Raw genomic sequence first — 16309 nt, forward strand, 5'->3', positions numbered from 1 at the left:
TCGTAGCATAATTCAAAGTGTTCAAAACTCAATGTCTCATTATGAAATTTACTCTCGCTGAAGTGAAGAGGCATTACAGCGTGGCCTTGAGCTTCAAGGCCAACCAGAAGCAAAGTGGAATTAGGATGTTTTATACCAAGTGTCAGCTGACTTCGCTGAACACAAAAGAGGAAGGATCGTCCAGAGTCATAAAATTGTTTATAGAAAACAATTATAGTTGGCTCAGCTGAACATGTCGTCATAGTCCGGCGGTGGTGGGAGGTGGTCCGGATTCGGGCTGTTAAGAGAACAAAAGAGAAGCACAAAACTGAACTGCAGCTACCAAGCTTCCTAGTGGTGCATTAGTAGCATGCTTACGAATAGCAAATGAACAGCGTCGTGTATTACTCCTGTCACCTTTTGGCAGTCTAATTCACTCTTCCAACAGACCGGATACCAATGTTTACTCTTGTAATGAACCCACTCCCCACGTTTGTCAGTGATTTTTTTTTTTAAGTGTTTGCTTTTCTTAACACATTGCTCAGTTTTGTGACATCCGCAGCACAGACCCTGGCAGTGTGCTGAGTTGCTGCACGCCAATGACATCGCAGTGCGATTATTTTTTGACCACACCTCCTCCGAATAGCGTGCCCGGCGAACTTGGTGTATGCTTAAAAAGTCGGCAAGAGCTCCAACAGCGGAGAGGAGTGCAGTACTTTAAACTAGAAACTAGAACGCTATAAAACATCCTATGCATTGAAATGCTGTGAAGGAAGCAAGATCTTTAGAACTCGAGATCAGGAGCGAAAATGCTTAAGCCCTCTCGCACCACAGCTGACGTGCTTAAACATTTGCGTGACACACTCGTGTCCTGCGAATTTTTTAACCTCGCTTAAAGAATGCGCGCTTAACTTTCGGGGCCGGTGTTCAGCACGTACGCTTTCTCTCTCCACGATTTCCCAGTGCCGTCGACCAGCATAAAATCGTCAAATCTCGGCTGTGATAGAAAACACCTTTTGAAGTGAACGTGGCTAACTGCGTGCTTTTGTAGATGACAGACAGGTGGGCCGACGGACGTATGATATGAAATTCTGACTCTCAAAAAAATCTGCCAAAACTTTTCTCCCCGCGTAATAAATCCTCTCCCAAAACTGATGTCAACTTTTCTGGAAAAAAAAAATGGGTTTATTACTCGAGTAAATACAGTAGTTTACACACAGGGAAACCTCTGTGATTATGGTGTTTGTCTAATTCCAGCAGATATATAAATATTTAACAGTAAGTAGAGTCAGTAGAATCTCATTAGTGCATACCAGAGAGCAATATACAAGTAAGCACTAAGCAGTAGTACAAGATATTGGACAATGATAGAAAAAGGAACGCCAATAGTTATGTAGAAACCCTTATACATGAGTCTGATTCCATCGAAGAGACAAAAGAAATGATTTTCCAGCACTAAGGCCTTGCAGCAGCAATGATAGCATCAAGCTCGTGTCGGACATAGAGCCAGCATATCGCACAGGCAACACAACATGAGCCACAAAGGGGCCTGAGTTTCGTAAGTGCCTGCCAGCCTGTTCTCCAGCATCAGCTGTACTCCAGCTCTACAGCTCGCACAAGCTGCATGCAGCCAATCAGAAATGCCCATCATTTCAGCAGGAGGACAAGCTGCAGATGATGAATACTCAAAACAAGCAAAAAAAGAGGCACTAAACACAAACTTGACATGTTACGCAGTTGTGTGGCATTTGAAAAGTGCGTACATATATTACCTGGATATATCCAGGTTCAGATGTAGAACACTAATAGCAATCTTGTTAGCCAGGAGCTAAATGAGGGGAGTTCTTGGGTACAACATACTACTCCAAAGCCACTTGTGCTGGAGAGCGTTTTACATACAGCGGTCGCTGTGAAACAAGCTCCAACTTTCTACTGTAGCCAAATACTTGGTGTCCATTCTCATGACACTGAACCTCATGGGTTCCCATACAAGCACAACAGCATGGAAATGCTAAAGCCGATGATGCTCAAACCCAAGGAGAAGCAGTAGGTAGGTAGGAAAAGGTGTAACCATGACACTCACACACTGAACCGCATGGCTGGGCCTGGCACATTAGGGCGTGGTGGCCCAAAGGGGTCGAACCTGGCCCCAGGTGGAATGGATCCCCTGAGAACAAATCAAGATACAAGTGCTTGGTATGCTCCACAAGTGGCATGGAAAACAACCAGGTACAAGTAGCTTTAAGCTTTTAATACAAAAGCACTAAATGTCCTATGTCCCATCAACACAAAAGCCGGCGTCCGTCGCCGTCCACTGCACGAACTTCCTCAGTGACGTCGCCATGCCCTCGTGCGATGTCAGCTGTAGACCGCAAGATAGTGACATCTACAGCAACCCATACGCCACAAAACTGCATGGCTTCTTGGTGAATAAAGGTGAACCTAATGTATGTGTTTCTTTATGGCTGTATGCTAATGAGTAGGTGTGTCATTATAAAGGAAGAAATATTTAATGAACCTTGAAGCAGGGCTCATGATGAGACAATGCTTCCGCATTCAAAGCATGTAAGCAGTCTTAAGTGCCCCCCGTAATTTATTTAATGGTGTGCAAGGCAGGCAACAACGAAACCGCCACGTCTGGCGTAAAAAGCCACCTAGGAAAACTCCATCCAATTTTTGTTGTTAGCAAAACTCAATTCTCTGGCTCTTTCAGGGAATGTTGATGTTTGTCTGGCAGCAAAAAGCAGATACGTTGCTGAGGAAATTGAGTTTAAAAATTTTCCGGCCACGCGATTCAAACTTGATATGTCGACACCGAAGAGAACTGCATAAGCATGGAGTGGAGTAACCTAGTCTCTGCGATCCACATCCACACAATAACTCGCTGCACGTAGTTTATTTGCAAATTGGACCGCTGATGGCAACGCCCATACTTCACTTCCTAGTCTTTTTTAGCTTGTAAAAGGTTTTATGAGAAAGCAGCACCTTTGTCGCTTTAATACGCTAATCTATCGATAGATACACACCACCTTCAACAACTTCAGTTTGTCCTTGGTGCCCTTTTAAAAGTAGGCTTCAAGAATTGTAGAATGTGGAGTTTAACCCTTTAACCACCAATCCCAAGCTGCTTGTCATGGGAGGTTGTACCAATATGCTCATCCACGATGTTGCACTGCTCCCACCACCAAAGACTAAGCTATGGTAGACAATTGTGTTGGTTGCACTTTTAGTGCGAAAGCACGACTCGAAATGTACCAACCCCGAGTAAGAATCTTGTCGTCTAGTCTTGTGCTCCGAACTAACCCGAACTTACACGAGTTAGTCGGGTAAGTTCGGAGGACCGTTGCGCCAGGTGCAGCCAATGGGAGTGGAGATGTAAAATTTCAGGAAAATTTGAATGGCGTGAAAAAAACCGTTTTTTTCAGGGTTTTTTTTCATGAAAAATTGGAAATTTTGCAAAACATGACAAAAACAGATCTATTTGCAATAGCACAACAATAAATAATAATGCTTCGAAGTTCAGTCGAATATGCAGTTATAGATGTCATATTGTGAAACGAACTTCTGGTTCTATTACACCGAGAAGATAAATAATGATTTACACTTCATGTGAATATGGAGGTATAAATATCATATTTGTGGAACGAACTTCTTGTTCTATTGCACTGAGAAAGGGAGCATGAAAACTGATCTATAAGTCACTCCATATGGGACTCAGAATCACTGTCGCTGGATGTGGCACTACGCGCAGCAGCATGGATTGAAGTTGTGTCCGCAGCTAGGTTCGACTGCACATACACAAGTTTTCGAACGCGTTCCCCTGAAATCCTGTTGTGAATCCTTGTATGGACATTCCCGAAACGTGACCAGTTTGTTCGCAGCTGGCGGATGATGGTGGTATCTGCAGCAGTTGGCAAGCCAGACGAGTTAGCGACTGGTTGGGGTAAAGGCCTTGCCACCAGGTAGATAGGGTCACGTGCTTCGCTGAAGACCCCTGTCCTGTACCAAATTCCTGCGAATGTTCTGTACTCTGCTATGTTGGAAATCAAGAAGCTAGGCTTGTCTTTGGCTAAAACCGCTTACATGCACAGCAGCCTATGTTATTTATGCCGTGTGTGTAGCGCTGTAGAATTTGCAGCCGTTTTGTTCTACTTCAGCCGTGAGTTCAAGTTTTAGTGTGTTTTTAAGTCAAGCCTGGATCTTATATATGTGACCTGGCCTTCAACCCGCGTACTCGTAGCACGAACGTTTTAAAAAGCACTACCTAGCACCGGCGATGACGACTGCCCTCCAATCGTTCAAAGATGCACGCTGTAATTGTTTTCAACGCAAAAACAAAAACCTAAACTAAAAGCAAGCAATCGTAAAACCTTGAAATTGCATTGTGAAATTTTCAATGTTTTTTTCCATTTTCCCTCGTCTGAAATAAACGAAAAAAAAAACTGTTTTTTTCCAAAATTGCAGTGTTTTTTTCAGGCCTTCACATCTCTAAATGGGAGAAGGGCGTCGTGCCGCCTAGGTCACGTAACCTTGCGGCTTTATCACAACCTGGTATGTGGCAGTTAAATTAATGATTGGTCGCAAGAGGTTGCTCTGGAAGCGCAACATAGTTCACACAATCCCTACCGAAGGCTGTGACAGAAACAGCCACCTGCCAGGTTTGGCTTATATGGGCATCAACCCACTAAAGATATCGCGTCATGACCTTAAGGCAGAGCTGAAGGGTCCCCTTCAATTGAAGAATGAACATCTATTGTCACACGTCTACTAAGTTTAACTACGTTAAACCCTTACCATTTTTCTATGCTAGAGGGCGGTAGTTGCCCATGAAACACACTTGCGCCTTGAGCACGTTTTAGGCCTGACAACAGTCATTTTCGCCAAAAATGACCAAAATAGTTTGGCAATTTTGGCAAGTTAATTTGGCGGCTGAATGGTTAAAGTGCCGAAGTGGTACATGGGTTATAAGAAAGATGCAGTGGAAGGCTCCGGAGTAACTCTGACTACGTTTGTCCGAGATCATCACAGCAGATGATTCCAGGGATGTCACAGCAAAGCCACATTTTACAATTTTGGAATGTCCTGAGCAGCTTCACTGACCTCTAGGAACACTTCCAGCACACGTGACCCTGCTGAAAACGGAGTTTGATGTCTAGGAACTGCAAACAGTCATCAGTGGGCGTCTCGAAGGTGAGCACAAGTCCAAATCCATTTTCTTTAAAAATTTTGACTACATCCGCAACGCGCTTTGCACAAGCCATGTACTGACTCAATGAATGAGAGTTTCCATGAACAATTTGGCAGATTAAGGCTGGCTAGTTTTCCTGAGGATGTCCTGCCCCTTGCTAGCAATAAGGTGCATAAGAAAGTTAGATACCAAGAGGTTATCACCCCTCTTTGCTGAAGAAGAAAGGGAAAAGAAATGAGTTTCTCTAGTCAACTAAAAAATGTCTGCAATAGGTACGGTATCAACATGCTATTTTCAGCCCCAAAAAATGTTGGCAGAATCTGTGCTACGGTCGGCACACACTTTGGTAGATGTGCGTGGCAGGGCTAGGGGATGTGCAATGAACCATGTAAACCAGTACATCGCTTGTGAAAAAGCGGTGGTCTACAAAACTGCGCTCTCCCATGGTAGTTCGTATCCAGGACAAACTGGCCAATGCCTGAATGTGCACTCGCAGGAGCATAAGCTATCTCTGAAGAAGCCACCTTCTTCAAATCTAGCGAAGCACTGCAGTGAATGCTGCGGGTGTGAGCCTTTTCTTGACCAAACCACAGTTTTGTTTCGGCATCCTAATCAATTAACAAGGGAGATGTCAGAGGCTTATCATATCTGTAAGAACGAGCACACATGTGTTAGTGACCCATCAGCTGTCCTGCATGAAAGGGAGTTTTCGTATCTAGGCGCGCCTCACTGATTTATTTTCTTTTGTTTTTTTGTATGTATTTATTCTGCATTTTGTGAATAAACAATCAGTTGCAAGTCGGTGCTTGTGAGGTCTGTTCTTTCTACGTGCGTCACCTTTGCGATGTTTCTTCTTTTTTTTCAAGATGCTGTACCAACTCGCTCAAATGTCGATATTACTCCAAGCCCACTTTTTGGGAAATATTCCCTGCATTCACTAGCCAAGACAAAAAAAAGTGCTCCAATTTTGAAATGAAGCCTGCTGAATTCGTCTGCAACAAATAAATTACTCCTCGCTCTAGCACACCCTCAGAAAAAGATGCAAGTTGACTCCGCACAGCTACAAAGACTAACAATGAGATAAACAGCGACACGAGGGTATTATCTTCATCTCATTTTGGGTGGATGATCCAGCAGAGATGATGGTAGTGAAGTCACATTATGAAACTAAGCAATGGATCCTAGGGAATGGCACAACAAGGTGCAACAAAGACACCCCATGGGTTACCTAAAAGCTATAATGCTGACCCAGACATGCTTCTCTGCACCCGCGGAGCTTATCACATTATCGGCTCCTGTTCTCACAGCTGCACAATGCCACCATTAGTTTTTGGTCGCCATTCCACCAATTCGTGTTAGCTCGTCCATGACTGTACAACAGCAAGAGCCTGACGCCCACAGGCATTGCGTGAGCTCACCTGGGGATGCCAGGGATGCCCACACCGGGGTCCGAGTGGTGTGGGCGTGGCAGCTGCCGGGGGTCCATGATCATGCCACCACCGCCGGGTGGCCCGTGGTAGAATGGATCCAGGTCTCGCTGGCCCAGCCGTGGAACCTCCTGCTGTGGAGTCCTGCCAGCAAGGAACAGCGTACGCTAACTTCGCCTGCAACTTCACTTGACACTTGATATCAGGGGTGGTATTCTCCCGGTGTCGCCTTTTGCGACATGTCGCATTAGGGCGGGGCCTAAAAAAGTGCGTACAGTTGCTTGAAGAAACGGAAAACACCGCCGGCACTTTCGTCGGCGGTGCTTTCATTCACTCCGAGAAGCGACAATTTACCACTGCTGATTCACTAGCAGCAGTAGTTTCATATCTTTGATTAGTAGTTGTTAATTATAGCAAAGATGATTATTTTTTTATTTCAAGCAGCATAATGCACATACTACAGTCAATGAGTACTTATAATGCCATCTCGTCACTGCGGGCAACGTCTGCTTCGTCGTCTGTTCACGACGGTGCAAAGTAAGTTCGCATGGCGAGCGGCAGCCCGGCACAGCAGATGGTAATTTGCCGCGCTGCAAGAATCCCTGCTTCACTGCTGCTCGCTCCGACGGAGTGCGAGCAAAGGAGACCCAGTGTTGTCGTGTGCCGACTCGCACGATAGCCGCGGCGACATCGAGAAGCTTCGTCGGTCAAAGCAAACGGGTCGCGATGTCCGCGGACACGGCAATCTTCTTCGGGGCTCAAAAACCAGGCAAGGAGAGTGGGATCCATGGCGACTAGTATCAATTTCCTAGCCCGTCGCCCGCACGAATCGCTTCAGCGCATTCCGTTGTTCGACTAAGCGTAGTAAATTGGGGCGACGTCATGATGACGTAGCAGGAAGGCGGGTCCGTTTCGTCACGCCACCGTCACTGCGGCTCGAGCCAATCAGCGAAGAGCAAAGGCGACATGTCGTAAAAGGCGACACCGGGAGAATACCACCCCAGGAGTCATCATAGATCAACCCACAATCATAACAGTGAACACAGAGAACAGAAGGATGGCACAATGGCCAGAAGACATGCCCTAACTACACCGCAAAGAGAAGAGCTTACCACTCAATGCCGGGCTGCCTGCTAGGGATGTGCAGGGGATTGTTCTCCTGGGACACATTGCGCGAGGCCTCTCGCGATGCCGAGGCCTGGCTGGTGCTGTCTATTGTCTCCAGAGCGGAGACCACCTCCTGGCTCAGCTTGGACACCAGGTCGTCCAGGTTCTTGTATGCCCTGCCCAGACAACACGGAAAGAGGTCTCAGGGAAGCTGCAACGGGCAGCACTGCAAGCGTCCTCGGATGGGAGTACTACTGGGTGGAAAGTCCGCTGGGATAGGATGCTTGTGGCTGCCGTGGGACAGGGAGAATTTGACAGGATTGGGAGAAGCTACTGTCTACCAGTGGATGAAATCAAGTTGAAAATGATGGCAAGTGTTCTATAGAAAACGTTCATATATTGACCCGGAACTGTTAGCGCAGGACGACTTGCACAGTTCTGCCTGGATTGCAACCTGATTCGCAATCACACTGACGTGGGTGGTCTTCAATAATGCCATGCATGTTAGTAACACCTCTCCAGTCTACCCAAAATGAATCCGAGTGCTGTGTTGCATATACATTTGTCAACACCTTTACCACTACATAATTGAACTGGTTAGGATGAGTCCGGTACAAAACATTATAGAGCTGGTTAGTATGAGTATTGCCCATCCCAACTTTTCTTTTCAAATCAACAAGGCTTGCCTGCTACTTATCATCAGGATCTCGAAAGAGATGAGAGCATAGCTTGAGTAAGGCCTGACTGAGGCCTGAATGGGGTTCTCGCACACTTACGAAAACATTTTAATGACTGACAAACCCAAGTGCACAAGCCTCCTAAAATCAGGTACTAATTAAGTAACGTATGTCTTCATCACAAGCGAACAATGCCGCACATTTGTGAAAAGACAAAGTACAGCTTTTTGTTGCCTTTTTACATTTCTTAGTGCTTTGTTTTTGCCCAAACTTCACTAGCAGCCATCTCTATAGGCTGGCACCAATTGCTTGTATGTCTAAAGAAAGCTGGCCAATACAGCCAGGCTTAGAAATATCAAATCAAACCCAGATAAATCTAATTACTGTTTATATCAAACAGTCAGGACATCCCCTTGAAATTCCATGCATATCTATAGCACTACTGTCCATGTTTATCGAATTCGGGTTCAGGGGAACATTTGATATACCGAATGATGTACTGCGCCCTGCATGTGGTGCTTCTAACAGTGTTCTTCGTTCACTTTTCACATGCAGAGACAGGTTGACTGCGCAGCCTTGGGCACTTGCTGGCAGCGCTGGTGCTGTGAAACCTCACGACGAGGTGAACGCGGTGTGCTTGAGGGTGGCCTTTTCCATGCTACATCACTGTTGTGCAGTGAAGCCAACCTAACTAAAGATGACTAAAGCCTGGCAGCAGCGCTCGCCTGCTGTGCTTCGCTGTCAAAGACGGAGCAGAAGCTAACAGTACCTTAATTGTAATGAGATTATTCTATCTTTAGTGTACAGAGGACAGGATTAGACATCTTAGGATAGGCAGTGGCTAGTTCTAAAGCACCATCGCCTGCAGCTTCCAAGCAGAGCACGTTAACAGTAGCAATGCCCCAGCGAGCAGAATACTACCAGCAAGCTGGACGCCAACACTTAGCTGCAAGAAGCGTGCCACTGATAAGCTAGTCTTTTGGCACATTTTATGCATCGAGTTATGAATAGTACATTCAACTACGTCGCAACTCCCTTTGATTTTGACACATCCGGGTTCAACTGTAGCCATTTCTGACAGACGTATGTGAATACGTTTCAAAAAATGACAGCAGGATTTCAGCTGACTACAGGATAGAACATAATACCTTTTGTGCGAAACCGTACAGACCCTGTGCACGTAAAGGCACAACGTTTCATAAGTGCACAATATACAATACATACACTCAATATAAAATACTCATGAGAGCACAATATACAATACAGAGCACAGCAATATACAGCAATCTACTGCACAGATTAATACCTCGTTTTGTTTGTTTCATCGTTATGTTCACTGTCTCTCTGTCCCAGGCTGCTCTGTTAAAGTTAGCACTTCCATTAACAAAAAGGCAGATTATTTACTGAATCGTTTTAGGGCCACTTTTTTGTGCTAAACAAACCAATATTAACTAGGCCCTAAATGCACTACCTGATCAGTTATGCTGCGGGCTTTTCAGAGGGCATAAAATCACATGCAGTTGCACCCCTCATATCATACACTATGCATGTGCAAGTCATGCACATTAAGCATGACTTCTCTCAATAGGGAAGTTAAGGCCAGGCACATTAGGAAGTTATGCACACACTAGAAATCTTTACGCAATTCAAAGTACTTTCTGTGCATCGGCTCTACTCTTATATTTTAGCCAAAAGATATAAACAGGATGTCCAAAACAATGAGGTCCTCATTCAAACCATATCAAATCTAAGTTTAAGAGAAGGTAGATCTACATCGCGGTCATCTGAAATTTGGAAAATTCCATTCATACGCACAACCATCAGCCGTCAAATGCTCGAATATTCACTTCCAACCTTGTTAAATTATCTCCATAAACACGATATTAATATCTAAAGTGTTAGCACCCAAACTCTGAAGAATTTTTTTACACAACAAGAGTGATGGTTATGCTCGCTATAATTGTATAATGATATTTTTCTTTTCTCGGGTGTATTATGCTGGTCTTGATGTGATGGGGATATCTTATTGTTGTGTAAAATGCGTTTTTTTTTCTTTTCAGACAAGAAAGTCTTGACTCACTTTCTATGCTGCTATACATGTAAATGTGCAACTGCTGTATGCCTTGTAAATGGGGGCTCGAACCACGTCAAGTGATATGTTTTCACTTTTGTTCGAGTCCCTTTCCGCCTCGACGGAATAAAGTTCAATTTCAATTTCAATTATATTTTGAAGAGCAAATGCACTCGCAGTGGTGCAAGCACCAACCTCCAGGGTCTGTTTCTACACACACCTGGACAAGTCTTCAAACTCGCCCGTCGAGAACTTCTCTGTGGTGACGTTAGTCGAGGCTGTCCTCTCCTTGCGGACGTTCTGGTAGAAAAAATTGAGCCACAACAGGAACAATCAGCAAAGCAAACTTCCCGAACAGAAGACTGGTGTAATGAAATATCAATGGCCAAATGCGCTGGCATTGTTAAGTTCTGCTAATGCAATTCTCCACTATTAACGTTTATTAAACCTGCAGTTATGTAACTTAAGGGGGCACTTGGGAGAACTCCATCCAGTTTTCGTTCTTTAACTTCTTCAGGCGATGCTGATGTTTGTTCGGTTGCAAACATATTTATTGCTCAGAAAATTCGCTTTCATAACGTAAAAGTTTTTCCCCTCCCACCAGTCAAGTCACATGTGTAATGTCAAGGCTGAACAACTCACCCATGGTGATCGTTTGGGAGTGAACTGTGATGTAACCTAGCCTTAAAGATCCACACACAAGAACTCTTTTGAAGACATTACAGTTAGCTTACAAAAGTGGAAGGTAGTGGTAATACCTGCATTTCACTTACTGACCTTCTCTATTTACAAAAGACCCATTTTCAGTCATAGTAGCCTCAATGTCCTTAGAAGGCGGTAGCCTATCGATGCAGGTAAACTTCAATTTGCCCTCAGTCTCCCTTTATTTAAAGCATTTAAGTTGCTTTTCCTTTGCAAACATGGTTTTTCCACTACTGACAACACTGCTACACTTACCCAAATTCAGCTATGTGTTAAATGACTGTCCTCAAAAGGACACTAAAGATTTCATGTTCTATGTTTCCAGCAACTGGAGTGCTCACCGTTTAGACCATGTTCACTTCATTTCATGTTTACTTAAATACATTCCTCCATGAAACCATTTGTACTTCTTGCACTCCCAATGCAAGTGGTGACATTATCCATAATGTTACAGCCATAACTATTTCAGGAGAGATTTGGGATGGACTTTGAAGGCCAACTTGGTCACGCTGGCTTGGCTAAACAGCACGAGTCTCTGATAACAGTCAACATACTCTCATTACACACAGTGTTTGCGAGTGCCAATGAATTCAACCTTGGCTTTCCTGCTTTTCAAAAACGGAAGAAAGTTCTGATGCACAGAGAAAACCGTTTGGTGCACCCTCAAAGACCTCACTTGACAGCGTTAAACAACAATCACAATTCACTTGAAGCCCTGTCAAATTAACACAAATCACGCATGCATGGCCACACTGTCCTGAAATATAATGCACTCCTCAAAACAACTAATTATGAAAAACAAAACAATTATCATGATACAACTGCAGAAGAGTTGAAATCTGGGTTAGTTGGTACATTATACTTAAGAAAAACCAGCCAAAAAGACAGGGACAAAGGAGAGACGAGGCACACACAACGACTGGACTATCAACTGTGCTTTATTGAAAAAACAAGCCAGTCTCCAAGAAAACCCAACAGAGCATGCGCAACTCAACGGCACCGCAAAACCAGCCCAAAAATCAAGAAACGCGATCTCGTAAGATAGTCAAACTGCGGTGTCAACGGGACAAGTAACCTAATTCTTTCTGCATCAACGTGATAGAAGCCGTGCTAACACAGTTATCTCCATGATTGCTAATGTGAAATGCTTCGAGGATTTCCCGCTCAACCTTATCCTTGCCTCTACCGAGAAAAGTAACATTGGAAAACAACGGGTAGCACCCGCAATCGCGGCAATGGCGAGGCAAGTTTGCTCCGTCAGCCGGAGTCAGAGAGTTATGGTGCTCTCGTAGCCTTTCATTTATACACCGGCCAGTTTGACCGATGTAAACTTTTTCGCATGTCAGCGGTATCTTATAAACCACCCGTGTCGCACAAGGAACATAGCAGTTTTGATGCCGCGTCGAACAAACAGGTGGTCTAGTTCTGCCACGCGCGACACGTGAACAAAGGCTTGAAAGTTTGCAAGGAGCAGAAAAGACAACATTGACACCTTGTCTTGCAGCAACTTTTTTGATATTGTGGGAAGCCCCATGCACATAAGGCATCACCTCAAATTTTCTTCTTTCAGCCCTAGTAGGGTCAGCCACCTTTTCGTCACGGCTCTTAATTCTTTGCAGCAACGACTCTGCCACAGCATTCAAAAGCGGTTTTGGGAAACCGGCCTCTTGCAAACGCTTAACCTGGTTGTCGAAACTTGACTTCATGCAATGGTGGCAACTCTTCTGCAGAGCATTGCGAAAACAGCTCATGGCAATCCCTCTCTTGACGACTTTTGAGTGTGCAGACGAGTACGGTAATAAAGCCTTCTTACTCCTAGGTAAAAAACACCAGCATACATGGCCATCATCACGAAAAGTTAGTTGAAGTTCTAAAAAACGAATCGACTGGTTAGCGGGTAGTTCAAAGGTAAAAGAAAGGGAGCTTGAGCAAGCTTTAAAATCTTCTAAGACATTTTCTACGACCTCATGCAAGGAGTCAGTCGGTGAAAGATTTAACATTATCAAGAAATCGTCAACATATCTAAAAACTTTGCACACTCGTTTGTCAAGAAAAGAGCCTAAAAGTGTGTTGTCAAACTTTGCTAAAAAAATTTGGCACAAGATAGGAGCTACGCTAGCACCAATACAGATTCCTTTTTTCTGTATGAACAGACCGCCCTTAAAATCTACAAGGGTAGATGAAAGATAAGTAGTTAACAGTTCTAAGAACGCATCGATGGAGATGCCACAAGCATTTTGGAAGGCAACTAGGCCGTTCTGTTCAATCACTTCACGCACTGCAACAAATAGTTCGTCATGAGGGATGCTGTAAAACAAGTCTTCGATGTCAATAGAAAACCCAGCGTTGGCTCCGGGAATGCCGTCGCTGAGTACTTCAACCACAGCAGCTGCGCTTGCAACGTAGAAGGGGTCCTGCACATCAAGGGACTGCAGGTGTCGCTGCAAATACTGGCCCACTAACTTTTGCCAGGTGTCAGCCTCGGTCACAATGGCCCTCAAAGGGCAGTCCGTCTTGTGCGTTTTTGCGGAGAAAAAGATTTTGCGGAGAAAAAGATTTGGAGGCGATTACCTTTGCAATTCTTCACCCTCTGAGCTCCTTGCAAACTTTCAAGCCTTTGTTCACGTGTCGCGCGTGGCAGAACTAGACCACCTGTTTGTTCGACGCGGCATCAAAACTGCTATGTTCCTTGTGCGACACGGGTGGTTTATAAGATACCGCTGACATGCGAAAAAGTTTACATCGGTCAAACTGGCCGGTGTATAAATGAAAGGCTACGAGAGCACCATAACTCTCTGACTCCGGCTGACGGAGCAAACTTGCCTCGCCATTGCCGCGATTGCGGGTGCTACCCGTTGTTTTCCAATGTTACTTTTCTCGGTAGAGGCAAGGATAAGGTTGAGCGGGAAATCCTCGAAGCATTTCACATTAGCAATCATGGAGATAACTGTGTTAGCACGGCTTCTATCACGCTGATGCAGAAAGAATTAGGTTACTTGTCCCGTTGACACCGCAGTTTGACTATCTTACGAGATCGCGTTTCTTGATTTTTGGGCTGGTTTTGCGGTGCCGTTGAGTTGCGCATGCTCTGTTGGGTTTTCTTGGAGACTGGCTTGTTTTTTCAATAAAGCACAGTTGATAGTCCAGTCGTTGTGTGTGCCTCGTCTTTCCTTTGTCCCTGTCTTTTTGGCTGGTTTTTCTTAAGTAAATACAACTGCACTATATCTGTGGCCTCAGTATCCCCTCTAAGTAGACAGTTAGTAAAGTGAAACTATAATGACCAGCAAACAGCAGCAGCCTTTTCTGGCAACAATTAATCACACTAATAAGCATGTAATAAAGACCACTATAGTTGACAGTAACCACTCTCGTGCTGCTCAAATTGCATTCACATTATTTACTTTCAAGACCCCACTTCAATGGTGCACTATATGGATTCTATATTTCACTCCAGTGGAGTGGCTGAAGTGCCCCATTTTTGCAAACTGGTGGCAATAAAGTTGAAAGATATATGGGCCCATGGGCCCACAATGGCCGCTTGATAACACTACCCACTGCTGCAACACCCCTATACGAAATGCTGACCTCAAACTTGGCCCCTTTTACTTGTACTGCTCACTTGAACCGCCAGCCAGCCACCTAAACTGGCGTGTTGTAAGCTAGCCTGGACTGCCTATGCAGTTTCAAGCTGTTCACTAGCCCGCTTACTTACCAGGACATTCACCAGCAGAAAGCTGCCCGACGGAATAACCTTGAGGACGTAGCGCTCAGGGCCCTGGGTGGAGGCATAGCGCAGGGTGTACACTGCCTGGTTGTCATTCCAACCGGCAGGCAAGAGCTCCGTGCTCTTAGGCGGTTTGCTCCACTGCAACAGGGGGCCAGAAAGGGCAAGCTTAAATCAACGCTGTGCTCACAACTTGCACACTTCTACCCACAACGGACAAGCGGAACTTGTCCCAACAGCGCGACCAAAAACAAGACAAGGTTTCTAAACACTACCAATTGCACGACGACAGTGGGCCCGTCCTACCACCAAATAAGTTAAGGGGTACTGACAATCCTATTAGTTCGCGCCGATTTGTGCAGTGCATAAACGCGCAAGATAGTACGGCAAGCAGAAACATATTTACAAGCTATGTAAGAGGAAAGTTCGAAAACTGGAGTTAAAACAGTGCATCGTGATTGAGATGCATCACAAACCCAAATTCAGCGCCAATGCTTCAATTGTTCAACAGCGAACTGCACAGAACTAAGCTACCAGTGAATGTAAACAACACTCCGAAACTCTTCGGTTGCAGCCCCCATCGGTGCGTACACAATGAAAGAACGTAACTTGTATCTGACGCCGCTCCGAGGCTCGTATTGCAGTGAATTTCGCACTGGGGGAAGCAGTCTGCATGGACTGACAACACTACGACGTCATGATAAAAGCGGAAAGCGCAACGTTCGAGAGCTATGGAGGACAGTTACGTTCGGTACTTACGTCTTCCCCAGTCCCTTGGCAACGCTTGCCGCTTCTCACTAGCAGGTAGTGCACCAGCAGGACGAGCGCATCGCTCTTGGACTTGAAGCTGTCTTTACAGGCCTTGTACAACAGCTCCAGTCCAAAATACTTGTCTGCACTGGACTGCGGCGCGGTGCAGGTGCCTGACATAGCGCTTTTGGCAATTTTTGTCTCCTTTGGTTTCGGCATTGGTTTCGGCCGGCTAGTGCGCCGTTCCGTTCCAAATGAGAGCAGCGGCAGCGCCCCCGTGTCAACTGAAAACCAACGATTTTAGGCGCGCGATTTTCAGCGCTATAATAAAGAAGAAAAATACGCCGTCAAATGTAAAGTCGAATGGAATTATATATTTTGATTTATGTTGTTGTGAACAGCTTTTTTTTATTACTGCATTTATCGGACGATTACAGAACCGAAACTTGAGCAAAGCTGGAGAGTAACAGAAACGCACGCCGTGCGCGAATTACCAGCTCTGACGCTGATGCGCTTTGGTCTTGCAGTTATAATTATTGATGTTACATTTAAATAGCAGAAATTTCACAAAACAAAAAATAGTAAAATTTTGAAGAAAAAAAAAATCTCTGCCTCTCCCGTAACCGAGAGTAGAGTAAGCATGAAATGTTTACGGGCATAATATGAAGGGCATAACCACTGGAT

General features: G+C 45.0%; 1 protein-coding gene across 1 annotated transcript; it reads right to left on the reverse strand.

The window, feature by feature from the left end:
• Nucleotides 1-179: 179 nt before the first annotated feature.
• On the reverse strand, nt 180-15965 carry LOC149371175 (proteasome inhibitor PI31 subunit-like). Its single transcript, XM_089564790.1, has 7 exons — nt 15635-15965; nt 14864-15016; nt 10670-10749; nt 7707-7877; nt 6586-6738; nt 2063-2146; nt 180-277 (listed from the first exon to the last, which is right to left on the reverse strand). The coding sequence occupies exons 1-7, from the start codon at nt 15842-15844 to the stop codon at nt 223-225; spliced, it is 906 nt and encodes a 301-aa protein (XP_089420916.1). The 5' UTR covers nt 15845-15965; the 3' UTR covers nt 180-222.
• Nucleotides 15966-16309: the final 344 nt, after the last annotated feature.

The sequence above is a fragment of the Amblyomma mixtum genome, chromosome 1 (genome assembly GCF_055824585.1).
Source record: "Amblyomma mixtum isolate Tamu chromosome 1, ASM5582458v1, whole genome shotgun sequence".
Classification (NCBI taxonomy): Eukaryota; Metazoa; Arthropoda; class Arachnida; order Ixodida; family Ixodidae; genus Amblyomma; species Amblyomma mixtum.